Here is a 26,884-nt window from a genome sequence, read left to right as displayed (position 1 = left end):
GGAATCAGGGAAAACTCTCCACTGCCTGGAGCCATACCTAGCACAAAGAAAGATAGTTCTGGTTGCTGGGGATCAATCATCTCAGTCTCAGGACATCACTGTAGGAGTTTCTCAGTGTAATGTTCTCAACCCAATGATCTTCAGTTGCTTCAGCAATGATCTTCCCTCCATCATAAGGTCAGACATGGAATGTTCACTCAAGGGCCAGTGTTCAGCACCATTTGCAATTCCTCAGATAATGAAGCAGTCTGTGTCCACATGCAACAAGACTTGGCCAACATTCAAGTTTGGATTGACAAGTGGCAGGTAACATTCGTGCCTCACAAAGACCATGTAATAACCATTTTCAACAAGAGAAAATCTAACATTCAATGGTATTTACATCATTGAATCTCCCACCATCAATAATCTGGAGGTTGCCATTGACCAGAAACTTAATTGGACCAGTCATGTAAAAACTGTGACAAGAAACAGGTTAGCGACTGGGCATTCTTTCATGAGTAACTCACCTTCTGACTTCTCAAAGCATTCTCACCATAAGGCACAAGTCAGGGGTGTGATGGAATATCTTCCACCTATTTGGATGAGTGCCACTACTTCCTCATCCCGTGAATTTAAAAAAACTTTTGGATCATCTTGGATGAAATCCAGAACCTCAAGAATACCAGCAATGATTTTGGAATTCACACTTCTCTGAGCTAGTGACACTTCAGCCAATATTAAATGAAGACAGTCTAAGGAATTACCTATCAGGTTGTATTAACTGTGAGTGCAGAACAACATTAAAAATGGACCAGTCTGACTCAATTATAAATATGCCTTATTTCCCCCTATACTGCCACTTTTGCTTATAACCCTGTTCTGCGTGATTATTCCAGTACAAGTCTTCTAACTTCTTCATAATTTGCAAGTGGATTTGTGCAGCAGCAAGCCTAAGATATATAAGTAAAATACTGCTGATGCCGGAAATTTGAAATAAAACCAGACAATGCTGGAAATATTCAGCATTTGTGGAGGGAGAAACAGCTAACACTTCAGGTCTGTGACCTTTCACCAGAATTGATCAATGAAAAGTATCTTTTCAATGGAGGCTTATTAGTATTAAATTATACAATTTACCAGTTACTCAGAAAAATACTGATTACAGTAGTTTCTTTTTGAGAAGTGGCAAAAATGTTACCATTATTTGTTCTTAGATAAATTTAAAGTTGATATTTATAGAATCACAATTGAAAGAATCCAAGTTTCTCCAATGGTTAGTGTCAGCACCATATAAATGCAAGTTGTTAGCTAGAATAAATAATAGCAAAATGTTTGTTGTAGAAAGAGTAAACAAGATTACATGTATTGAATTCAGTCATTTAATATTTCACTCTGTATTAGCATTTGTAGATTGTTTCTTTCCCTCCACTTCCACTGCAAACAGGCAGACCAATAAAGAATGACTTCGCTATTCCAATTTAAAAAAAATCAATTTAAACAAAGGGGACATATTGCCTGCTTCCATTAGTGCATTCTGCAGGTTTGATTTCTGGAGGAGGCTGTCGTGCCACTTACTAGCTGAAAGTGTAATGAACTCTGAGATGTCAAGTTACGACTGAGATTTACACATATACGCAGTTAGATAGAGGGGCTGGCACTTAAAGATTACAAACTAATGCACCTTCCTATACTTTGTTCCAGATTTGTAATTTTTCTATAGTTTGAAGTGAATTTGTTTTAATTAGGGTGAGGAATCTCAGTGCTTGTTAATGGAATATATTCTCCTGCTCCTTGCACCTAGTTTTAGCATAAAATATTTCTAAGTGTGCCATTGCATAGGTTAGAAACAACTAAACCTTGCTCCACTCTCCCACAGACATGTTTTAACTCAGTCTCAGAAGGGTAACACTTAACTATGCTGGTGACATTTCCATTTCCAATTTAGCTATTCTTATGACCCATTGGAGTGAAACTGCCAATTTAGTGCTTAATTACTGGCAGTTTTGTGCAGACTGTTCCTGTCCATTGGGATTTGAGACTGTCCAGACTCATTTTGCTTACAGTATTCATCCCTCAGTCTGGGTTGGATTCAAACTGTGTCCCACAGGAGAAATAAGAGTTCTCTAACCCTTTGCACCACCCAGATCCTCATGGATTTGTTATTAAAATACACATGTTGACTACCAGACACACTTCTGAAAATAGATACTGTAAAGATATACCATCCATCACATTATTGCACAAGAACATGCTGTATTTATATAGCACCTTTAACATAGTAAAATGTCCCAAGGTGCTTTACAGGAGCATCAACAAAGTTTGACAATGAGCAACTTAAGAAGATATTATACAAGGCGACCAAAAACTTATTCAAGCAGGTAAGTTTTAAAGAACAACCTCGAGGAGGAGACAGAGATAGAAAGGTAGAGAGCTTTAGGGAGGGAATTCCAGAGTTTAGGGCTGAGACAGCTAAAGGCATGTTCGCCAATGGTGGAGTGAAGGAAACTGGTATTGTTATGGACAGGTGGGGGTTTAATTTAGAACAGCCCTGATTTCTCCCACTACTCATCTATAACACACACACACACACACACGAAAGGGGTTTTGCAGCCTCCGTCCTTATTTGCATTCATACAATAAAAGGAGGATAAGGAAAAGAAAGGGGTTCAGGGCAGAGACCACAATAAAAATAAGAATTATGGTTTCACTTGAGTCCAGAGTCAATGTCCAATGAGGAATTCTTTCGCAGTGTTCGGTTGGCTGAAGTCCAGTGGTGTAAGATTTGATTTTTCAGTGGTGTTGATGTTACAAGGTGAAGTAGGCACGCAGAGATTGACTCAGTTCTATAGGTAATAGTACAAAATCTTCCCAGCAGAGTAAGGTTAGATGGCGGCCAGTTGTCCAACCTGGCCAGAGATTGTTTTTATATGGCCTGCCCGTCAGATGTTAAACAACAGACTGAAGATGGAATCCAAAAGCTGTATAATTAAAGCAACTCAAACAGCTCAAGTCTCGGTCGAGTGACAGGATGGTTTTTGGGTTGAGCTATTCGGCTAAAGAGGCCTCTTGTTAAATCCTATTGTGTTTTGAGCAGGTAACTGTAGAACCATTAGTACAACGCTAGAAATGAGGTGTTACAATTAACTCTGTCTTTGTCCATAGCTGGCTGGTGCAGAGTTCTGTCGAAGGGTCATGAGGACTCGAAACGTCAACTCTTTTCTTCTCCGCCGATGCTGCCAGACCTGCTGAGTTTTTCCAGGTAATTCTGTTTTTGTTTTGTCTCATCTACTATCCTTTGTATTGGCTTGGCTGGAATGTTTATACAATGCAAGGAGTGTTACATTCCAGGGGTTTGATGTGTTAGCTTTTGTCCATGTTTAAAGTGCTCAGAAACCTCCAGAGCTACCATCATGTGGTCAATGGTAGCCATTTTATTAGTCCAGCCAGTTGTCCATTTAAAAAAAATAATTATATATGGGATTTTGAAGAGTTATAGAGCTGGAAGAGATTAGTGAGATAGGGAAGGGCAAGGCCATGAACTGTAGCATTACATATGAAGCACCAGTGAATCACCTATGGTATTGTTCATGGCAGGGCAGGTGTTGAAGGGATAGGGAAGGAAAAGGCCATGCAGGGATATGAAAACAAGGATGAGGCTTTTAAAATCGAGATATTATCACACCAGAAGCCAATGTATGTCAATGTGTGCAGGGTTGATGAGTGAACAAGATTTGGTGCAAGTTAAAATACACCTGTACATTTTGACTCATGAGGTTACTGCAAGATGTCATCAGCTTGTGTTTAGTGTTAGACAGAGTTAACAATTCCATTTTTACTTGGTATTTTAGTTGAAATCTTGGTGACTTTGTTAACTGCTAAACTGAATGCTACCAGAAGCTTACCCACCTTTAAGATGGCAAGGGCTGCTTGGGAGGAGCATGAAAGAGAGAGAGAGATATCTGGTCCTTTTGTTATCTGCTGTCATGTCGTTACACATTCCCTAGGCACTCATACGAGAAGCATACCAAGCATCAGAATCCATGGTTCTACTTCCACTTTTCAAATTAACTTTTATTTATTTATGGGATGTGGGCATCGCTGACAAAGCCTGCATTTGTTGCCCATCCCCAATTGCCCTCGAGAAGGTGGTTGTGAGCCATCTTCTTGAACAGATGCAGTAAGTGTGGCATGGTAGGGAGATCCAGGATTTTGACCCAGTGAAGATGAAGGAACGGTGGTATATATCCAAGACATAATGGTGTGTGACTTGGAAGAGAACTGGAGATGGTGCTGTTCCCATACACCCATTACCCTTGCTCTTGATGGTAGGGGTCAGGAATTTGGAAGATGCCATCGAAGGAGCCTTGGTGAGTTGCTGCAATGCACCTTGGTACACTCTGCTGCCATATTGTGCTGGTGGTTGAGGTGTATATCTATCTGTATATTTGCCTTGGATGGTGTACAGTTATTTGAGTGTTGTTGGAGGTGCACTCGTCTAAGATTTTAGATAGTATTCCATTACATTCTAACACGTAGATGGTGGAAAAGCTTTGGGGAGTCGGGAGGTGACTTACTGTTTGGAGGATACCTAACCTCTGACCTTCTTGCAGCCACAGTATTTTTGTGGTTGGTTCAGTTACGTTTCTGGTCAATGGTGTCATAATCATCTAGTTCATGGTTCATATTAATATTTTAGAGGTAACTTGTAGTTTTGGGAGGATTAAGTTTGCAAGGATAAGGTAACTAAAATGCTGGACTTTAGAAATTGCCAGAACACCTCAAGTAGTGGCAGTTCAAAGAGTTCCATGTGTACTTATGAGGTCACAGTTAGGAGGGTGAAAACCATAAAATGACAGTTGGCCTTCATTTGGCTGGGGAATTGCAGTCAGTAAGTCTGAGGAGAATTGCCTTGACTTCATTAGAAATTTAAATTATTCATGCAAATCTCAGGGTCAAGAGGTTTGGTTTTGAAGCTAACAAGTTAATTAATATAAATATTGAACATCTCAACTAACTTCTATTGCCATAGAGATGAGTGATTCAGAGTGAAGCCTTGGTTGCGAATTCTGGGAAGTTGCCTGTGGAATTTTTACAGAAGGCTTTTTGGTATTGGAGCTGAAATCATCCAAGTTGATGGGTGTCAGCCCTGAGTTCAGCAGGCAGAGAAACAGAGTCTGCTTAGAGCTGAAAATAGCTGCAGACCACAAATGGGTTTTCAAAAATCAATGGTATTTCTGAGGTGGAGGCACTAAGCCAAAGTGCATTAAAACCCGTGCTTGAACTGGGATTTCCAAAATTGTGAGGTGCTTTTGGAGCAGTGGAAGGTTGCTTAGCTGAAGGCTAGTGGAAGGACCCCAAGAAAGCTTATACCTCACAGCATAGCAGGAAGACTGAGGAGAGTCAAAGTGAATTCCTGAGAATTATGATATTTGGTTTGATTCCAGGAAATGAAGGAAACTTCAAGTGCCTGGTAAGTAGCCAAACACATTCTTGGAGAAGTCAAAGTGGAAAGGGAAAGTTCTGTCGAAGGGTCATGAGGACTCGAAACGTCAACTCTTTTCTTCTCCGCCGATGCTGCCAGACCTGCTGAGTTTTTCCAGGTAATTCTGTTTTTGTTTTTGTTTTGGAAAGGGAAAGGTTCAGTTGAGGAGTCATTTTAAAGTATAGTGATTGCGCTTATTTTTTTGAGCGTAAAGCATAATTGATAACCTAAGATAGTGTTTAGTTTGTGGTGCTCACTTTGTTTAATTTATTTTTATAAACGGTGAAGTTTTTGTTTAAAAACGTGGAATCTTGAGGCTTTATTCCTTCAGTAGATAATGGGGATTTTGAATTTCTCTTTTAAAGTTAATGATCTCTAACGGATCATAACAATCATAACTCTCAGAAAGTTGATGGTGGGAATTTAAATGATGTTCATGCTATTGTTAAGTGGTTAGATTCTATCTTGTTGGAGATGGTCACCGCCTGGCACTTGTGTGGCCCAAATGTTACATGTCAGCCCAAGCCTGAATGTTGTTCAGGTCTTGCTGCATGCAGGCATGGACCACTTCATTATCTGAGGGGTTGAGAATTGAACTGAACACTGTGCAATCATCAGCGAACATCGCCACTTCTGACCTTATGATGGACAGGTCAGTAATGAAGAAGTCAAAGATGTTAAGGTCTAGGACACTAACCTGTGGAACAGTGATGTCCTGGGGCTTCCAACAGCCTTAACCATCTTCCTTTCTGCTAAATATGGTTCCAGCTTTCCACCGACCAATCTACTAGGGCTTCAAGATATCACTCTCACCCCACCTCTGGAATTCAGCTCCATTGTCGATGTCTGGATTAAGGCAGTAATGAGGTTTGCACTAAGTGGTCCTGTGGAACCTAAACTGAACATCGTGGTCAGGTTATTGCTGTGTAAGTACTATCTGATAGCACTGTCAGCGACACCTTCCATCACTTTGCTGATGATTGAGTGTAGACTGATGGGTTGGCAATTGACTGGATTGGATTTGTCCTGCTTTTTATGGACAGAACAAACCTGGGCAATTCTCCACATTGCTGCATTAGATGCCAGTGTTGTAGCTGGAAGAGCTTGGCTAGGGGCATGGCTGGTTCTGGATCACTGGTGTTCAGCTCCACAAGACAATATTGATAGGATCCACAGCCTTGTATTCATTGCATCTTGCTGTTTCTTGATATTCTGTACAGTGAATCAAATTGGCTGAAGAACAGCATCTGTTATGGTGGTGTCTCAGGAGGAGACTAAGATAGGTCACCAACTTGGTACTTCTGGCTCAAGGTGATGACAAATGCTTCAGCCTTGTCCTTTGCATTCTATACACTGGACTCTACTATCATTGACAATGAGGATTTTCATGGCGCCTCCTCCTCTGGTTAGTCATTTAATTGTCCACCACCATTCATGACTAGATGCGGCAGGACTGCAAAGTTTTGATCAGGTATGTTGGTTGTGGAATCACTTAGCTCAGTCTATAGCATGTTGCTTCTGCTGACTTGCATACATGTAATTCTGTGCTGTAGCTTCACCAGGTTTGCACCTCATTTTTTGGCTCGCCTGTTGTTACTCCTGGCAAGTTCTTATACTCATTGAACAAGGGTTGGTCCCCTGGCTTGATGGTAATGGTTGAGAATAGTTGTGAAGCAAAACAATATTAACTGATGTACTGTATGAGGAGAAGTGTGGTTACATGGAGTTAATAAAAATTGGATTAAAACTGAATATGAAACAATCCTGTAATATATAGACAGCGCTAAGTTACTAAGTTATTGGGGAGGCAATGGCATAGTGGTATTGTCGCTGGACTAGTAATTACCAAGAGTAATGCTCTGGGGACCCGGGTTTGAATCCTACCATGGCAGATGGTGGAATTTAAGTTCAGTAAGAATCTGGAATTAAAAGACCAATGACCATGAAACCATTGTCAATTGTTGTAAAAACCCGTCTGGTTCACTAATGTCCTTTAGGGAAGGAAATCTGCTGTCCTTACCTGGTCTGGCCCACATGTGACTCCAGACCCACAGCAATGTGGTTGACTCTTAAGTGCCCTTTAAACAAGGGCAATTCGGGGTGGGCAATAAATGCTTGCCTAGCCAGTGACGCCCACATCATGAACGAAAAAAAAATTGGGGAGACCAAACACGGATTGGGTGACCGCTTTGCAGAACACCTCCATTCTGTCAACAACCATGACCCCAAGCTTCCCGTGTCCTGTCATTTTGGTTCGGGAAGAGTGTCCTGCAGTCAGCATCACGGTGAAGCAGTCTGGATTCAAAGCTGTTATGAAAAAGGACAAAGATGGGCCAGAATCAGAGTTCTAAATTGGGGGAAGGCTAATTTTAATAAGATCAGATATGATTTGGCCAGAGTGGACTAGGAGCAGCTACTTTTGGGTAAATCTACGTCAGAGCAGTGGGACTCATTCAAGGAGGAAATAGGGAGAGAATAGGGACAACATATTCCAGTAAAGATAAAGAGTGGGATCAACAAATCCAAGGAACCATGGATGTTGAGGGATATACAGGATTGGATAAAGAAAAAAAGGGAGGTTTATGGCAGATACCGTGGGCTCAAAACAGCGGAAGCCCTAAAGGAGTTTAGAATATGTAGGGGGGAACTTAAAGGAAATTAGAAGAGCAAAAAGGGGGCATGAAAAAACATTGGCAGGTAAAATAAAAGAAAATCCAAAGTTATTTTACAAGTACATTAAGAGTAAGAAGATAGCTAGGGAGAGAGTAGGGCCCATTAATGACCACATTTGTGTGTTGAGCTGGAAGATTTAAGTAGGGTTCTAAATGAATACTTTGTGTCGGTGTTCACAAGGTGAGAGGGATGGTGTGCGAATGGAAATCAGGTAGAAGGACTGTGATATAATTAAAGAAATTAGTATAGAAGGGGAGGGGATTCCAAGTGGTCTGGCAGGCTTAAAAGTAGATAAATCTCCAGGCCCGGATGAAATGTATCCCAGGCTGTCGAGTGAGGCAAGGGAGGAGATAGCAGGAGCGCTGGCAATAACTTTCAATACCTCTCTGGCCACAGGAGAGGTGCTAGAGAACTGGAGGACAGCCAATGTGGTACTGTTATTCAAGGGGGGAGGAAGGGATAAACCAGGGAACTACAGGCCAGTCAGTCTAACCTCAGTAGTGGGGAAACTATTGGAAGCAATTCTGAGACTCAGAATTAATCTACACTTGGAGAGGCAGGGATTAATCAAGGACAGTCAGCATGGTTTTGTTGAGTGGAGGTCATGTCTGACCAATTTGCTTGAATCTTTCAAAGATGTGACTAGGTGTGTAGATGAGGGCAATGCATTTGATGTAGTCTCCTTGGACTTCAGCATGGCTTTTGATAAGGTTTCGCATGGGAGATTGATAACGAAGTGAAGAGCCCATGGGATCCAAGGCAATTTGCAAATTGGATTCAGAATTGGCTGAGTAGCAGGAAGCAGAGGGTGATGGTCGAGAGCTGTTTTTGTGACTGGATGCCTGTGTCCAGTGGGGTTCCACAGGGATCAGAGTTGGGTCCCTTGCTGTTTGTGGTACATATAAATGATTTAGACTTGAATGTAGAAAGGTTGATCAGTAAGTTCGCGGATGACACAAAAATTGGTGGGGTGGTAAATAGTGAGGGGGATAGCCTTAAATTACAGGAGGATATAGTCAGGCTGGTCAGTTGGGCTGATCAGTGGCAAATGGAATTTAATCCGGATAAGTGTGAGGTAATGCACTTAGGCAGGACAAACAAGGGACGGGAATACACAATGAATTGTAGGACCCTGGGAAGTACAGAGGATCAGAGGGACCTTGGTGTGCATGTCCACTGGTCCCTTAATGTAGCGGGACAGGTAGATAAGGTAATTAAGAAGGCATATGGGATACTTACCTTTATTAGCTGAGGCATAGAATATAAGATCAGGGAGGTTATGCTGGAACTGTATAAAACACTGGTTGGGCTAGAGTATTGTGTGCAGTTCTGGAATCCACATTATAGGAATGATGTGATTGCACTAGAGAGAGTGCAGAGGCGATTTACCAGGATGTTGCCTAGACTGGAGAGTTTTAGTTATGAGGAGAGGTTGGATAGACTGGGGTTATTTTCCCTGGAACAGAGGAGATTGAGGGGGGACATGATTGAGGTATATAAAATTATGACGGGCATAGATAGGGTAGACAGGAAGGAACATTTCCCCTTGGTGGAGGGATCAATAACCAGGGGGCATAGATTTAAGGTAAGGGGCAGGAGGTTTAGAGGGGATGTGAGGAAGAATTTTTTCACCCAGAGGGTGGTGGGAATCTGGAACTTACTGCTTGAAAGGGTGGTAGAGACAGAAACCCTCATAACATTTATGAGTATTTGGATGTGCACTTGTGATGCCATGGCATACAAGGCTATGGGCCTAGTGCTGGAAAATGGGATTAGAATAGTTAGGTACTTGTTTGACGGGTGCAGACTCGACGGGCCGAAGGGCCTTTTTGTGTGCTGTAGACCTCTATGACAAATGGCAAGTACAACACCACAGCTGAAGTCAAACTCAGAAGGTTCCAGCAACAGACGCACAAACGCAGATGGAAAATTTCAATTTGTTCTATAAAAAACCTGGCAAATAGTTCCCTATATTATCTCACAAAACAGAAATTATTGTTGATTTTTTTGGACATTCACTTGATGGAAATAGAACAAAATAATAGAATTACCAATGTCCTGATCAGTTCTATAGTCTGGGAAGATTTCCACAAATGACTTAGGTTTTGAAATATATCAACCATACCATTCCTAAATTTCAGGGGTCAAAGACAAACTGGTTGAACATCAAATTTCATTAAAAAAAACATTTTACACTCCGAATGGCTTAACACATGAATTTCATGATTAGCCGAACCAAAAAGTGTTGAGTTAACAAATTTTAGTAATAGGGTACATTAACTAGTCTCCATGTTCATTGGTTTGAAAGGAGGGAGAAAACTAGAAGGGTTAAACAAATATTCTTGCTAATATTTAGCATCACCTACTGCAAGTGCTTGTGTGGGGACGTCAGGTGAGGATGGGACCAAGGCAGTAATGCCCTCTGGCGTTCTCGCCAAGGTCAAATAGTTTGCTAATATTCAACATAAATATTTATAAATGAATAAATTACAACTTGGACAATGCAACAGAGGGTAACTGATACTTGTACAACTGTACCACGTCCAGGAGTCAGCATTTTCAGAAAACAGACAGATATTGGTCGGAATGGGATGGAAAGATAGTTTGCTAGCTTACATGATGGAACTGAAGTACAGTGCAATGTCCTCATAAAATGAACATAAAAACAACGTTAAATAACTGTAAATGGGGAAACGCCCCTAATTTTGTTCAAATTCTGTAACAGTTTCTGTTAGAAATACATTTCATACATGTTTTAAATTATCAGTTTTTAAATGATATTCTATGATAAGTAAATATCATTTTACTTTATTTTTATGAAGTAAATTAACAATATAGTCCCTCTAGGCCAATGAAAAATGATATCCTTTCTAAAAGGCGGATTTGAAAGAAAGCATTTGTTCTCCAGTTACATTATTAATAATGGAGCATTTACCTTGTTCAAGTGCCTTTAGTGGAAACCAGAAAAGGATGATGGAATGAACCAAGGCATTTATGCAGTGACCCCAGAAAACCTATAGGGAAAACAAATTTCCAGAGTCAGGAGCCAGCCAAAGGCATGACCTTTATTTTACCTCGCCTCCATAAGACACAGTTATACAGGATGTAAATGTGCTGGACTTGTTTAACTTCACCAGTAACATTTTCAAGTAATGGAAACATTTCAAAGTGGTTTAACTTTGTTTCAGTACAGCTTATTGTGGCTAAATGCATTTTCAACAAGTCAGTTTGTGAATTCACATTTCATCTAAAGCTCTTCAGCTCAAGGTATTTTGAATATCCTCACAAAGAAACATAGCTAATGAGAAACTTATAAAGCAACTAAAATCAACCTATCATCCATTGGTGAAGAGTGAATCATAACGTGTATGAGCTGTAATATTTTTGATCATTACAAATTTCACATCCAGCGTTCACCTGTGTGAAATATCTATTGCTTGTAGGCAAGTGTCCACTGTGCCCACAGGGTACGAGTAGTTCAAATAATCCACTGATCAGAAAATAACCTCTCATTGATTTCTCAATATCTCTAAAATTAACTATTTTGAGATACATTTTACATTTGCTGAAGAAAATGAACCAATAAACCATAACGCCACAAAAATAATGAAGTGCATATATTGCTCAAACTCCTTTGAGTGAACATGTTGGTTACTCATCCACCAAGCTAAATATCCCTACAAATATCGTTTTTTTAACCTAACGAACACAAAAATAAAAATAATTCTGGGGGTTTGGAAAATCATATCTTTTAACACCTCAAACTCTATTCCACAGTGAGTTTTTCTCTTCTCTCGGGAGCCTCAGCCTTTTCTCGTAGTATTTCCAGTATTTTTGTCTTTCAGCCAGGCATGCGCTTATAATATCTTTTTAAAAACTGTTCAATTCTGAGTGCAGAGCCTGCCCAACACAAGGATGTCTGTGCAGGTTTCCAGCAGAACATATCAACACATGTATGCTCTAAATCATGCTAAACCCCAATGCCCTGGCCTCCCAGTTCTCTTTATGCCAGCTTCATGGCTGAGGTTCTTTAGAGCTCTAAGTCTACACTTTGTTTTGAAAAATGGCCTTTATGTCCAACTCAATGATAACTTGCATTGATCAAATGCCTTTAACAAAGTAATGCCCCAAAGAACTTCATAAATAAGGATAATGAAAATGGAAGCCGAGCCAGGAAGGGAAAGAAGAGGTGGCCAAAAACTTGGTTGAGGTGATGGATCTTGACAATATTTTTGAAACTGGAGCAAGGTAGTCAATTTTAGGTAGGAAGCTCCAAGTGTAGGACGAAGGCAGCTAAAATCTCTGTTACCAATGGTGGGATATAAAGAATTAGACAAATGTACTGTCCGGGAAGGAATACAGTTCTGCAGGAGATTGCATAAGTGGGTGTACCAAGGGGGATTTATAGATAAGAATTCTGAACTTAATTCATGGAAGATGAGAAGCTATTATAGGACTCTGTAACACATTTCACTGATCATTTCATGCCTGCTTTATTTCCATTAAGAGACTTATTGGGTCACCTTCATTTCTTGTTTTGCTACAATTGGTTTAATCCTCAATGTGAACCACAAATGAGATAATCTTCCAAGATCCTTCAAGAGTGTGAAAAAACACTGTGCTATTGGACCCAAGTTCCTCTTTCCTTGAGTACTGATAGACCCCTTGACTGGATCTGAACCCTGATCCTCATGCCTGGTACTGTCAGCTCCCAGGAGGGGGAACCAGATTTCTCCTGGATAGACACCAATAAATATCCAAAGTACCCAGGTATCCAGGTGGATGACCTGTTTTTCAAGATCTCCATAATGCTCTGGTCATTGAATGGAAGCAGCCCTGAACTGACACTGCCTAAAATACTCCTTCCCATAGAGAAAATATCTCATCACTTCCTGACAGCAGCACAACTGAGAGCAAGAAATCAGTGCACTGACAAAATCAAAACTTCATTCTGCCATCCCATGATGCTGCATTTCAGTGCTCTGATGCAGAGGATGCCCTAGCTTTTGTCTTTCTGGGCCAAACACTTCCATATCACATTCTCTCAAAGATCACCTAAAGTAAATCTTAAATCAATGTCCTCATTAATTTGTATATATCTCAAGTTGCTGATATTAATGGACATTGATGTTCCGATTTAGAATTTTTCACTAATGATGCATCAAAATAAAGTCCTCTCTAGACTTCCTGACAGAAAATTCAAATCGGACAAATTAACAGACTAGATAACCACAAATAGAACTGAATGGCCAGGGCTTGGAATAAAGAGGTTGGATACCCCTACTCTAAATGCATAGCACCACAAAAATGCCAATTAATGCAAAAGTCTTCTCCCTTTGGTGATTTTATGAAGTGCTCTCGCAATTTACACTATTACCTACACAACTGGATTTTAATTAATTCTCAATATAAAATTACATTGTCTTCCTGAAAGAGATTTTATGGGTCATAGTTTTCATATGTTAGTCAGTAATGTCTGCGCAGCCAACAATCAGAACTGCCACTGCTGACTTTGATCGACAGTCTATGGGAAAGGAATCAACTAGGGATTAGTATAGTTGTCGTATGGAGGTCCTGTAGCACAGTGGGTAATGACCCTGCTTCTGAGCCAGAAGCTCCAGGTTCGAGTCCCAGCTCAGGACTTGATGGCTAAGGAAGATGCGTTCACAACGTGGCCAAAACAGGTTGAGTACCAATGGCAGGCAGTAACAGTGAAAGAGATGCCTGGTCAGCCATTCCTGGAAAGAAAGTTGGAGTCTCTACCATCACTATCCCATAGCTCCAGACTACAACATGCATTTTAAAGTGCATGTTGCCACAGCACTCAGGTGCCCTAAATTAACACCATAGTTGTTGTAGAGTCAACTTCCATTATGAGCTGCAAATATTGACGGGATGCTGCCTTCAGGGCATTCACACAATCTTTCATAAAGCTTTATGTTTTAGGTAATTATCGAGATGGAAAGTGTACAACATTTCCAAAAGTTTGATTACCACTGGGATTACGTAATTCTCAAGAATGATCATAAGATTTCCTATCCATAATACAGTTCTCTTTCATTACAATGTTCTTTGAAGACTAGCTAAAAATTGCAACATAACAAAGATTCTGCTAAATTAGATTGAATTATACTTTTTCAAAGTGCTGTTTCACAATGACTGCTCTAGACACTAAAACTAAATACTGATGATGGATTTTCAATCTATTTAAAATTACTGTGCGTGCTTTCTGAATGAATAGTATCTGCTGGGTTAATGAGCATCCCTTCAAGCAGAGGTGGTCATAATTTTCAATATTAGAATAATAGAACATCAAATTTGCTTATGCTGATGGTCCTGATTCATGCTGGAGTATGGTTAGGGAAATGCCAGTAACTTCCCAGTACTCCATCCAAGATACCATTCTTCATTAGACAGCGCATATATTTTGTTTATTTGATCACCGGAAGTTAGAATTTGGGAACCTGCGTTGCCTCAGTGAAGAGCATGTAGCATGACATACTAAAAACTAAGAGTGGGTCTTTCTGTTCTATATGATCTAGCACTATACCATATGCAGTCTTCAGCTCTAAACAATAAGCAACTTAATTATTTTATGCATGTATATGCTAACCACCAGCATTTCACACTAACATGCGATTAGGAGCTGGTCAGCATTTGTTGACAAGATTCAGCATAGACCCTCTCTTCAGTGCCATGTCTGTCTGAGAGCTATTGTTAATCCGAGTTTGTGGGTGCCACATGATGTAGGCAGAATTTTTAAAAATTATAGCAGTTACTCTCAATTGCATACAGTGACCTTTTTAGCAAGAACAGTGAGGTCGGGCATTGCTAAGAGGGGAAGAAAGAGACAGGATCAACAACTGGAGAATGGAAAGGAGAAATAGACAGCAATTAAAGTGAGGGTGAGAGAAGGGTCAGAGTTGGGAACATTGCTTCATGGTTAAGATGGGTGGAGAGGGCCAAGATTAACCAAATGAGAGTTAGAAGGTAAGAGTGCCAGGGTTTGTGGATGAAAGAGATTGTCAACTTAAACTTGGATGGTGGGAAGAGATTGTTAGTTCAGATGGGGCTAGAAGATTAGTTGCAGTTTGAGGAGTTGCTGGAAGATGATTATCAGCTTCAACTAGGTTGGAGGAGTTGTCCCAGATTAGGTCAGTGGAAGAGAGAGCAACAGATACAATACCTACATGAACTGGATCTGGACAGGATGTACATGAGTCTTTGTGAATTAGGAAGGGCAGTTGGGTGGTTAGACGTGAGAGAGTGACTGTTGAGATAACTTTTGGTAAAGGCATGGCTTGATCAGCTTATTGAAAAAAATCTGTTATCCAGTGTAAACATGATTATAATGTAAATATTCAAAATTTTCCAGGGAAGCACACTCATAATTTTTTTTTATTGCTCCAGAACAAATATTGGGTGTACCAACAACTTAGATTACAAAGCATGTGTACCTAATCTCTCTGCATGTCATGGGCATAGAATCAGCATTGTTCTCAAGTTGCCAACATTTAAGGAGCTGAATCAGCTCTTATGTGCTGTTGATCATCTTTGGCTAGTTTTCTAGGTTAACATGTTTACTTTTACAAAAGTGCTTTAAGACAAAATGTTTAAAAATCCTGGAGAAAAATCATCACGACATTTGAAAGGATAGTGCTTTTGTCATTTTCTTTGACTAATTCTCTTTATCAGATATAAAAATATTGAAAATGGGAAAAAAAGGCTGTTTTGGGCTGACAATCACACATCATCCAATTGGGTAATGAGTCTCTTTGCTTTCTAATGGTGGAGGAAGTCAGTGTGTCTCAAGGATGGACATGTTGGCTGACTAATGGCGGGGTAAGTCATGTGATGAAACCTCCAGGAATATATTTAATCACAGTTGGCAACCCTACTGTTAGCCCTGGGAGTCATGAGGCCGAGGTGAGGGGTGGGGGTTAGAAAGAGAACACAGTTGGCAGGAATAGAGAAAATGGAATATCCCTCATTGGAGGTTAAATGACCTTCAAGCAGAAGGTGTTTTGCCTGTGGAAAAAAAAGGAAGACTCTTGCATCACAGAATGAATGACCAGTAAATAAAACTCAATATAAAAGCTCACTAATTTGTGGACAAACCCCCAGATTTAAGACTGGAAAGTCACCAGAATTACATTTCGACAACACTGTACGGTAACAAGCACTGGCACATGTAAGATTAACACTAAGTTCACAATAATTAATGCAGAGAATTATGGCTTCTACAATAAACCTTAATAGGACACAAGGAGCAAAGTTGCACATGGGTTATCTGGATCATTGATCAGCCATGTCACAAAGTGTTTAACTACCACACATTCTCCATGTGCACAAAGAATGCCAGGTCGCCTCGAGTCATTTAGCATGAAAATTAACACCCTTTATTGTTTCCGCAATATCATGATTACATAGTCCCCTAAATCAGTCAAGCATAACTTGCTTAGAAGCAATTTCCTTTTTTGCTTTATTTTTAGGACAGGAACATTAAATATAAAAATAAATTCCAACTATTATTTTCTTAAATTGCCACATGAATATTTATATTCATTCTTTACCAGCATAATCTTCTATTTCCCATTTTAAAAAACTGAAAATAGCATACAAAACAACACATATAAAATAACAGGTTGGAATGTGCACCAACAGACAAAATAGTTTTCTTTATTCCAATTTCTTGACCTTTCCATTTTGTGTTTCTGAAGGCAGTTGGCTCAGAGATTCTATTATTTTTTTAATTTTCTGATCCTTCAGTTATATTTTAATGATAGAATTTCATTTGTTGTCATTCCTCATGGAGCCTGCATTAAGCATTGTTCATATAGCTAAACAATACTCAAATATGCAGCTTTCAGATGATCTGCTACATAGGTCCAGTTGAAATATCACAACTGATTTTCTTTCCTTTTATTTCTCCTGTCTGGAATCTTTCTATGTAAGTTGGTTGAGATTGGGACCTCAGCAGAATGGTGGACTGAAGTGGAATTCCTCCACTTTGTCTGGTGATTCCTGTTGTTGCAATATGGAAGAATACCCCATGTTACCTACTAAAAGAGTACTTTTCTTTGTTGCCTAAGTTGAGACTGCACAGGATCTGTGTTTTTTGTGTCTGCTTATGTATCCATATTAAGCAGTCAGTAAGATTACTATTAGTATAGCATAGCAGATTATCCCAATTCTGAATAAGCAAACTATGCAACAATTTCACTCCAGCAAAATAAACAATAACTGTCATTGATTGCTGTAAACGTTAATGGTTCAAATCTCAGTGGATACAGAGTTCAATGTAAGTAAAATGTTGAAATCAGAGAAGAGTTTTATTGACTATATTTTTGGACTAGCTGGAAGAGGTGCTACAAGGTACTGAATAAGAAGTCTCTTTCTGGTCATTACATATGTTCATGCCAGGGTGCTGGTCAATTTTGAATCTATATTTAACATCTACAAAGACACACATTGTGAAAGTATTTGGACAAGTCCGTCCTCCTTCCTGCACCATTCAAACCAGGTGAACCAAAGAGCAGGACTGACTGTTTGTGGATAGCTGCTGCCAGACAGTCCTGCCTAAGGAGAACAACATAGAATTAGGGGCAGGGATTTTGCCATAATTTAAATACCAGTGAAAAAAATCAATTGATGACTTGGAATCAATACAGATTAGAGGATTTCTATATGCTGAAAGATTACACAAATAAGAAATCAGGACAATGTACTGAGGCTAAGTTGATCCAGTTTAGTACTTTGACCCTAATTAGACATGCCACTTAAAGACAATAATAGCTGCGACTATGCAACAAGCCTAAGGATATTACAAAAAATGGCTGTGATTCATGATATTAGTGAATAATTGGACAATGACTGTACTATAAGGCTAATGGATTTATTAAAGGACAATGGGAACATAGACTCTGACCTTTGTAGTGGATTAATGCGATCAAATTTTGTAGTACTGAGGAACCATTAACAAGCTGGTCAGGTTCCACTATAAACAGATCATTGAAGTTGAACTGTGGGGGCAGTGAGAGAGTATATGAATGCAAAGTTAGCAAATCCCATTCAGGATAGGAGAGATTAGAAAAATTGCATTCTCCACCCACAGAACTCTAGCCCCCACCCCCCCCATCCAATGTCTCCTCTGTCCATCACCTCCCCAGCCCCCCACAACATCCTACCCTGCCCCACATCCCCCTCCCCCAACCCAACCCAGGGATACTATACACAAAGAATAGATTGCCACCAGAGGTAATTAATGTCATGTCAGGCACTAAGATTATATGGTTAAGTAAAACAACAGATGAAAAAATTTCCATGGAAAATATTGGGCCTATGAGCATGTCAACTCTGAAAGTAACTGGAATGAACATTGTGCACACTATTTTCAGAATGATTTTCAGAACCCCCCTTTGGATTAAAGCCTCCCGGGTGTCCCTGCCTCCCTGGAGTATGCCCAGGTCAGCGTCTACCCCCTCAGCATTTCCCTGTGCGTGTTCATCCTCGGACTCACTGCTGGACTCATCGTGTGCAGCCACAGCCACTGCGTCGATGTCTTCATCTTCCACCACATCCCCCTATCCAGCGCAAGATTATGCAGAATGCAGCATGCAACCACTATCACGGAGACACGATCTGGGGGGGTACTGGAGTGTGCCTCCTGAGTGGTCCAGGCATCAGAAGCACATCTTGAGAAGACGGATGGATTTCTCCACCACAGCCCTTGTGGTGTTGTAGTCCCTATTGTATCGCTGCTCAGCTTCTGTTCTTGGATGGCGGAGAGGCATCATCAGCCACCTTTAGAGGGGATAGCCCTTGTCACCCAGCAGCCATCCATCAAGATGGGCTGGAGCACAGAAGAGCCTGGGAGTGTCTGAGGCTGTGGGCGTTGTGGGAGTTGCCTGGGTACCTTGCACACACTTGTAAAATCAACATCCTGTGGTCACACACTATCTGCACATTCATGGAGTGGAAGCCCTACCTGTTGACGAAGGCACCGGGCTCACTTGCTGGCTCTTTGATGGCCACATGTGTGCAGTCTATTGCACCCTGGACACTGGGGAAGCCAGCAATGGCTGCGAAGCCTCTGGGTTGCTGTGTCTGACTTGCCTGGTCCCAACGGTAGTGGATGAAGGTAAATGCACATCTGAACAGAGCATCTGTCACCTACTTGACACAAGTTTGGACAGCCGATTGGGAGACACTGCAAAGGTCACTCACCGACCCCTGGAAGGAGTCAGAGGCATAGAAGTTGAGGGCAGCTGTGGCCTTCAGAGACACTGGCATGGTGTGTCCACCCACACAGTCAGGCCCATTCATCTGACAGATATAGTCCACTGGCTCCCATGAGAGACGGAGCCTCCTTTGGCACTGCACCTCAGGCATATTGAGGTAGCTGCTTCGCTGCCTGTATGTCCTGGCAGCAGGATAGTGGCCCCTTCTGCAGTCCTTTCCCCCTTGGACTGCCTCGTGGCCCTGCGCTCCTTGTGCCTGCGCCTGTACTCCCAAAGGTGGCTCCCCTGGAGGCTGAATGTGTACTCCTGGCCTCCTCCCCCTTCTAGCCCTCCCTTCCTCATCAGAGGAGTTGCCTCCAGTGGACAATTCAGCTCCCATTCCCAGGCTAAGGGAAGGCTTCCAGAAACCTGCAGGCCTAGAAAAGATACCTCACTGCAGAGTGCTGACCTGAAGGTTAAGAGTCCAGAAAAAGCAGCTGGTATGTGTTTTGCAGATCACACAGGCAAGTTTCAAAACTTTCAAAAATAAATACTTGACTGTGCACACTTGCAACCCTAGTGAGCCCTCTTATCCCACCCGTGGATGAGGGTAATACAAATGTGTCCTACCCACCTGCCTGTTGCTTCCGTGTGCCGACCCAAAGATTGCACGGGCTCCGAAAAATCAACATTAATTGGTGAGTCAATGGCCTTACGTGGCCCGTTAATTAATGGCGGGCGTTCGTCGGACGTCATTGTGCACCCGCCCAGCAAAATATCGCGATGGTGTGCGGTGACATCAGGATGTTCGCCCTACGTTATTTTACGCGCTGACGTGCGGGGTCTGCCCCCACACGCTAATGGGAAAATTCTGCCCCTAATCTCCACTCATACTGATTCTACTTCACGATCTCCTGAACACAGATCCTTTCTTACAAATGTCTTGAGAAGTGTTTAAAGTATTGCCTTGTACCTTCCAAAGTTATGTTATTGATTAAAACCCGAGGTTTTAGAATTATAAATATTTTGTTTTAATTTTGCCTATTTTACCCTTTTTACACCAATGCAAAGAAAAAGATAAAAGCTGTAAAATCAGAAGGCCTAAATACATATTGTACAGAATTGTTTTAAATTATGGGTCTGCACTCTATGCTAACTTGGGATCAATAATACCAGTCTCTCCCAGAAGTAGAGATTTTGCCCCATTGTGGATACTATGAAGTCATACTTGCCCTCGTGTGTTTCTACTATTTTCGTGAAGGTGAGCTGCTAAACACTTTAAAGATACAATACCAATTATAAACCAATTTTTAGTTTTGTTTATCTCCAATATAAGGAATGAATGCGATATGTTAGACAGTGAATTTCGATCTATTTCGTAATGCTCCTTATAAAATAAAATTTAGCAGGCTCAATACATTCTATGAATCAGGAAAATCTTTAATGCTATTCAGTTCTAACCTCCAGAAGGTACACTCTCCCCTTGTGACCATTGTCCCTCCTAACCTCTGTAGACTGAGGTTTGAGTTGCAACCAGAGAGAGAGAGAGACAAAGATTTCGCACTCTAGATACTCCCCAGTTGTCTAAATCAGAAGGTTGGCCACACAAACTGCCAATTCCCTCTGTCTCTTGAACTCCTTATACTCCTTTAAGAACCCCCCAACTAAAAATTGGGAAGATTGAAGCAATTATATTTGGCCTTGGCCACAAAATCCATTCCCTGGCCACTAACTCCATCCCTCTCCCTGGCACTTGTCAGAGGCTGAACCAGACTGTTCACAATCTTGGTGTCATATTCAACCTCAGTGTGAGCTTTCAACTATATATCTGCACCATCACCAAAACCACCTATTTCCACCTTCGTAATATCACCCAACTCTGCCCTAACCTCAGGTCATCTGTTGCTGAAATCATCGTCCATGCCTTTGTTGCCTCTAGACTTCACATTCCAATGCCATCCTGGCTAGCATCCCATCTCCCGCCCTTCATAAACATAAGGTAATTTAAAGCTCTGCTGCCTGTATCCTGACTCGCACCAAGTCCAGTTCAGTTCACTCATCACCTCTTTTCTTGCTGGGTTACAGTGGCTCTTGGTTAAGCAACACCTCAATTTTAAAATTCTTGTCCTTGTTTGCACATCCTTCTATGGCTTTGCCTCTCCCAATCTCTGTAAACTCCTCAAGATCTACAACCCTCCAAGATATCAGCACTTCTTCAATTCATGCTTCTTGCCCATTCTCAATTTTAATCACTCCATCATGGTCAGTTGTGCCATCAGCTGCCAAGGTCCTAAGCACTGGAATTCCTTCCCTAAACCTCTCTTGCTCTCTGACTCTTTTTCATTTGTAAAGCACTTCTTAAAACCTACTCTTTGGTCAAGCAAATTGGTCATCTGCTCTAATATCTCCGTATATGGCCAGGCGTCAAATTTTCTTTGATGATGCTTCTGTGAAGCGCCTCGTGACAGTTGATTACGTTAACAATGCTTAAAAATATAAATAGTCCTTGTTGTTAAAATCCACACAAAGCTTTTGGCCACCTAAATTAATATATTATTTGGCTCCGCATACATTTTTTCTAATATTTTTGTTAAGCTCTATATAAATGCAAGTTATTGTTGAAGGATTATTATTGGTTAGGGTAAGAAGTCAAATCTCAAACTTTCTTCCTAGCCAAGAAATAAAGAAGCACATTATGTGTGGTAAGATGTGATATGGAATCTATACCTAACAACAGGAAATTGTCCCCTTAAATACATTTCTGATTAGATTCAATGAAAATGCTAGCCAGAAAACGTGAATTGAACAGCATTTTCAGCCTTGTTATTTTTTAGGTTACAAGGAGTTTTGCAAAATAAGTATTAATTCTGTGCAATTTTTATTTTCATAAATAAAAAAAAAACATTTTGTTGATTTATATTTGACTTTATCTTACTAAAGAACCAACTAATTTGCTTCTTGAAGATTAAAAAAAATGTATATGGTGACACACTTGAGTTTAAGGCATCCAGTTCCCAAAACAAAGGGTTCGGAACACGAGAATATCTAATTCCAGCCCCAAAACTGTAACAGGTAAAATATAATTTTTTATTCTTAGCATCACACTGAAGCTGCCCTTATGCACTTTACACAGTGCTGGGGTTCCATAATAATTACCTTTGTGTTAAAGCAATCTGCATTCTGGGTAATCTTATAAAGCTGTGGAAATCGCAGCATGTTCTCTTGACTACATGTCCTTTCAAAAATGCCCAACGAGAAGGGAGGTAAGGCTGTGAAAATCTGGAGAGGGAATTGAAAAAGACTTCCGTGAATAATAAAAAATTGATACGAGCGTAAGCTTCAAGTGCTTTATAGTTACTAAATCATAAATTCTGTACTAAAAGTTATTAAAGCCCACGACATTTAGAATAAAGTATGCATTTGATAAATTATACATATTTCACAAATACCAAGGTGAAAAACATCTTCTATTTACATAGCACCTTTAAGGTAAAATGGGGCCCGAGGCTCTTCACAAATAGAAATAAGTAAGAGAAAGGAATATGAGAGTGGAGGAATTAGGAGAGATGATTGAAGGTGTAGTTGAAAAATCTGTTTTGAGAACATTTTTAACAGTGGAGAGGAAGTGACGTTTAGGAACAGGGATTCAGAGGAAATAGCAACCATCAACTTATTTGGCTCAGATGGGACCATTCTCACTCCTGCCTGTAGGTACAGGGTTGGGTGGCATTGCTTTAGCTCATAACCTAAATGAACACTCAAGTGCAATAATGAGGCAATGAGGCAGAGCTGCACTGTTGCTTGTGACACCCTTTTAGGACAAAATGAAAAATCAAGGTCCTGTGTATTTATTTTGATGGCTCAGGTAGACATTAGCTCTGAGGGATGCTACACTCATTTACACATGGGGCTGGATTTTACACTCCCCTACTGGCAGATTTGAAGGCGGCGGTGGTGGTGGGGGGGCGGGGGGAGGCTCATAAAATCCAGCATGTGGCCTTCCTGCCACCTACCTGCCTGCCCCTAAATTTTATGGGGTGGTAGAGGCATCGGGCGGCCCACACTCCATCCTCATACCAATTGTGGTACTTAGGTGGCCTATTAATGTCCACTTAAGGACCTCATTCCAGCCCCACCAGTATTTTACCCTCAGCCCCATGTGAAAAGCTCTGCAGTTTTAGTTGCCTAGGCTGTGTTGGGCAAGATGAGGGAAAGGGCCTCCTTTGCGGGTCCTCTCTGCCCATTGGAGGCACCCTCCCCCACCTCTCCCCAGCAAACAAGATCACACTTCCTCTTGTATCCTACACCTTCTGGCCTCTAAAGCCTGCCCCCCCACCCAGCTCCCTCACTGAGGCCTGCCAGCCTGACCCAAGTGAAATCTCTACCACTGATCTTGGTGTCCGGCTCCAGCAACGATTGCCATTGGGGACTGTTTGCAATTTTAGCAGTGGCAACCACTCTTGCCTGGTGCTGCAGGGAACACAGAGCTAGCTCTCAGCCATCCGATTAGCCAAGAGCTCTCTGAAGTTGGTCTTCCTTTCCCTGAGGGCCAAAAATCCTGCCTCCAGCCAACTGGCCAGTAAATGACATTAGGTTTACCATTCTTCACCTATCCACCGACTATTTAGCCAAGAGTGGGGGTGGTTGGGGCAGTGCATGGAGAGGAGCCACAGCACCGGTGAAAACCAGCCCAAGGTTAAGTTTTGGTGCACAAGAGACGTAGGCCTGTTGATCAAAGTTGTTTTTGGGGCAAATGAGAGTAAATAAACTTTGTAAGACATTGTCCTGCATTGTAACATAATGTTCAGATGGTACTTACCACATTATAGAGGCCAATACACCATCGCTCGAAGAGAATTTGTCCCGAAAACCCATTGACAAATGCAAACCAAAGCTGTAACAGAAAAAATCAACAGTTTATTCCCAATTGATTGTCTATCATCAGTAAGCTAACAGGCACTCAGAAAATGGGAGATTACTTCCGAATAAAATAGGACATTTTTTCCAGTAAAAACCTTTCTCACCATCATAAAGAGAACATAATTTGGACTCAGTTATAACTTTGAAAGACATATCCTCTTCCTTCTCAATTCTGTTTTTTAAAGAAAGATCATGACTTTAAAAGGAATACAGCTGCTTGCCACATGAAATGGTACTCAGCTCCCGTGGAATCACACACAGCATGGATCATCATCACTTATGGGGGAATGGGCTAATTATGCCACTGTCTTGCTAATCCTATACAACATTTGCCTTACCAGACAGAAAGAAATGAAAATGGTATCGCCCCTCGATAGAAAATGGCCACTCGCATGATTATAATCATTCTTTGGATGAGACTATAAATAAAGCCTCTACCTGCTCAATATGACATAAAAGATTCTGCAGGATTATATGAGGTAGAGCCATGGAGTTCTCTCAATGTCATGGTCAACATTTAGTTTAATTCAATCAACACCAACAAAATGGGTTATCCTTTATCTTGCTTAGCAATGATTGGCTGCCATATGTGCCAACATAATAACAATGACTCTTCATAGAGTCATAGAGGTTTACAGCATACAAAAAGGCCCTTTGGCCCGTCGAGTCTGCACCCGTCAAACAAGTATCTAACTATTCTAATCCCATTTTCCAGCACTAGGCCCATACCCTTGTATGCCATGGCATCGCAAGTGCACATCCAAATACTCTTAAACGTTATGAGGGTTTCTGCCTCTACCACCCTTTCAGGCAATGAGTTCCAGATTCCCACCACCCTCTGGGTGAAAAACTTCTTCCTCACATCCCCTCTAAATTCCTGCCCCTTACCTTAAATCTATGCCCCCTGGTTATTGATCCCTTCGCCAAGGGGAAATATTCCTTCCTGTCTACCCTATCAATGCTCCTCATAATTTTATACACCTCAATCATGTCGCTCCTCAATCTCCTCTGCACCAGGGAAAATAACCCCAGACTATCCAACCTCTCCTCATAACTAAAACTCTCCAGCCCAGGCAACATCCTGGTAAATCTCCTCTGCATTCCCTTCATTAAAAGTATTTTACTGGTTTTGAGAGCTCAAAGTATCCCAAGGACCTGAAAAGTGTTATTTAAATGCAAGGTTTTTCTTTACATACAGCTAGCACTATGCAAAGGCTGCGCAATAACGAAATTAAACAAAATTAATAAATATGTCTATTACAAGCATAAAAAGGTTGTTTACTTGTGTGATTGAGACTGACAAACTTAGGTTCAATATCATGAAGTGTTAAAGTTCTACCTGATAAACTATCACCACAAACAAGACATATCACATTTGAATCATTTACTGCTGCACAGCACCAAGGATGAGTTGGTTGCATTGAAATGGTTTTTAATGCCATTTACTTGGGACATTGTAAAAGAAAACTTCAATTAACCCACAATAGGTGAGAAGCTGTAAATAAGAAACAAATGAACTTGCTATTCACACTCTAATCCTATGTATCTGTCGACTTATATAAAAGCAATGCATGTGCATGTTTCATCCACCAATTCTTTTAAAAATAGAAAAGCAAGTAATTATATTCTGGTTGTTTGCGATTGCTAAGAGACTGAAACCTGCCAGCGTCTTCCAATCCTCACTGTACAACAGTTAAACTCTGACCAGCTATTAAGCTGTGGCACTAAAGGTACATAGCTGCACAATAACAGCATAGCTTACGTCTCTTTGCAAAACAGCACATCTCATTTACCAATGTGACAATGTCACTGCAGATGCATAAGTATATATCCATTTATAATCTATAATTCAACTATTCTATACTAAAAGTCTTCCATATAAACACATTTCTTGGATAACTTTTACTTTCTATAACATCACAATGCTAGCATCACTCTTTTCCAGTCACATGTTGCTGATTAGCTCAAAGTAAAAGAACAATAAATCAGAAAGAGATAAAATAAATATGAATCAAAAGTGACAAAGATGACGAGAAAGCTGCCGATGAGAAACTTGTGAGAATTTCTGAAGGCATCCAATCTTGAATGCCAATGCCACTAGATCGTATCAATAAAAGAAAGCTTTCAGGAAGCACTTTTCATAGAAAGTGTGGTAGAAATTTGGAACAATGCCTTTCTAAGACTGTGAATGCTGGGACAATTGCAGCTTTCAAGACTGAGATACCTAAACTTCTGTTAGGTAAAAATATTAAGAGATATGGAGCAAAGACAGATAAATGGAGTTCAGGTGCAGAATGGTCAGGACCTAGGAATATAATAGAAGTAGTAACATTCAGCCCCCTCTATCTTTTCCACTATTCAATGATATCATGGCTGATATATGTTTTAAATCCACCTACCACCTTGGCACTGTAACCCTCAACACCATTGCCTAGCAAAAATCTATTAATCTCAGTTTCGAAAGTTTCAATTGACCAAGCCTCAAAAGCTTTTTCTGGAAGTGGGCAACTAGTTCCACATTTTCATTACCTTTTGCACGAAGAATTGTTTCCTCACAACTGAATGGCCTAGTTTTAATTCTGAAGTTATGTCCCCTTCTTCTGGGCAC

At 40.8% G+C, this 26,884-nt stretch overlaps 1 protein-coding gene across 2 annotated transcripts in view; it reads right to left on the bottom strand.

Moving 5' to 3' along the window:
• atp8a2 (ATPase phospholipid transporting 8A2) overlaps nucleotides 1–26,884 on the bottom strand; it is a 631,244-nt gene that overhangs the window by 88,855 nt on the left and 515,505 nt on the right. For both annotated transcript variants that reach the window (XM_041199633.1, XM_041199634.1), the window contains 3 exons: nucleotides 24,176–24,250; nucleotides 22,513–22,635; nucleotides 11,073–11,151 (listed from right to left, as the gene is read on the bottom strand). In XM_041199633.1, coding sequence (XP_041055567.1) covers nucleotides 11,073–11,151; nucleotides 22,513–22,635; nucleotides 24,176–24,250 — 277 coding nt within the window. The remainder of the gene's footprint in view (nucleotides 1–11,072; nucleotides 11,152–22,512; nucleotides 22,636–24,175; nucleotides 24,251–26,884) is intronic.

The sequence above is a fragment of the Carcharodon carcharias genome, chromosome 11 (genome assembly GCF_017639515.1).
Source record: "Carcharodon carcharias isolate sCarCar2 chromosome 11, sCarCar2.pri, whole genome shotgun sequence".
Lineage (NCBI taxonomy): Eukaryota > Metazoa > Chordata > Chondrichthyes > Lamniformes > Lamnidae > Carcharodon > Carcharodon carcharias.
Note: the sequence above shows the minus strand (reverse complement) of the source record. Positions and strands in the feature narration are given on the sequence as shown.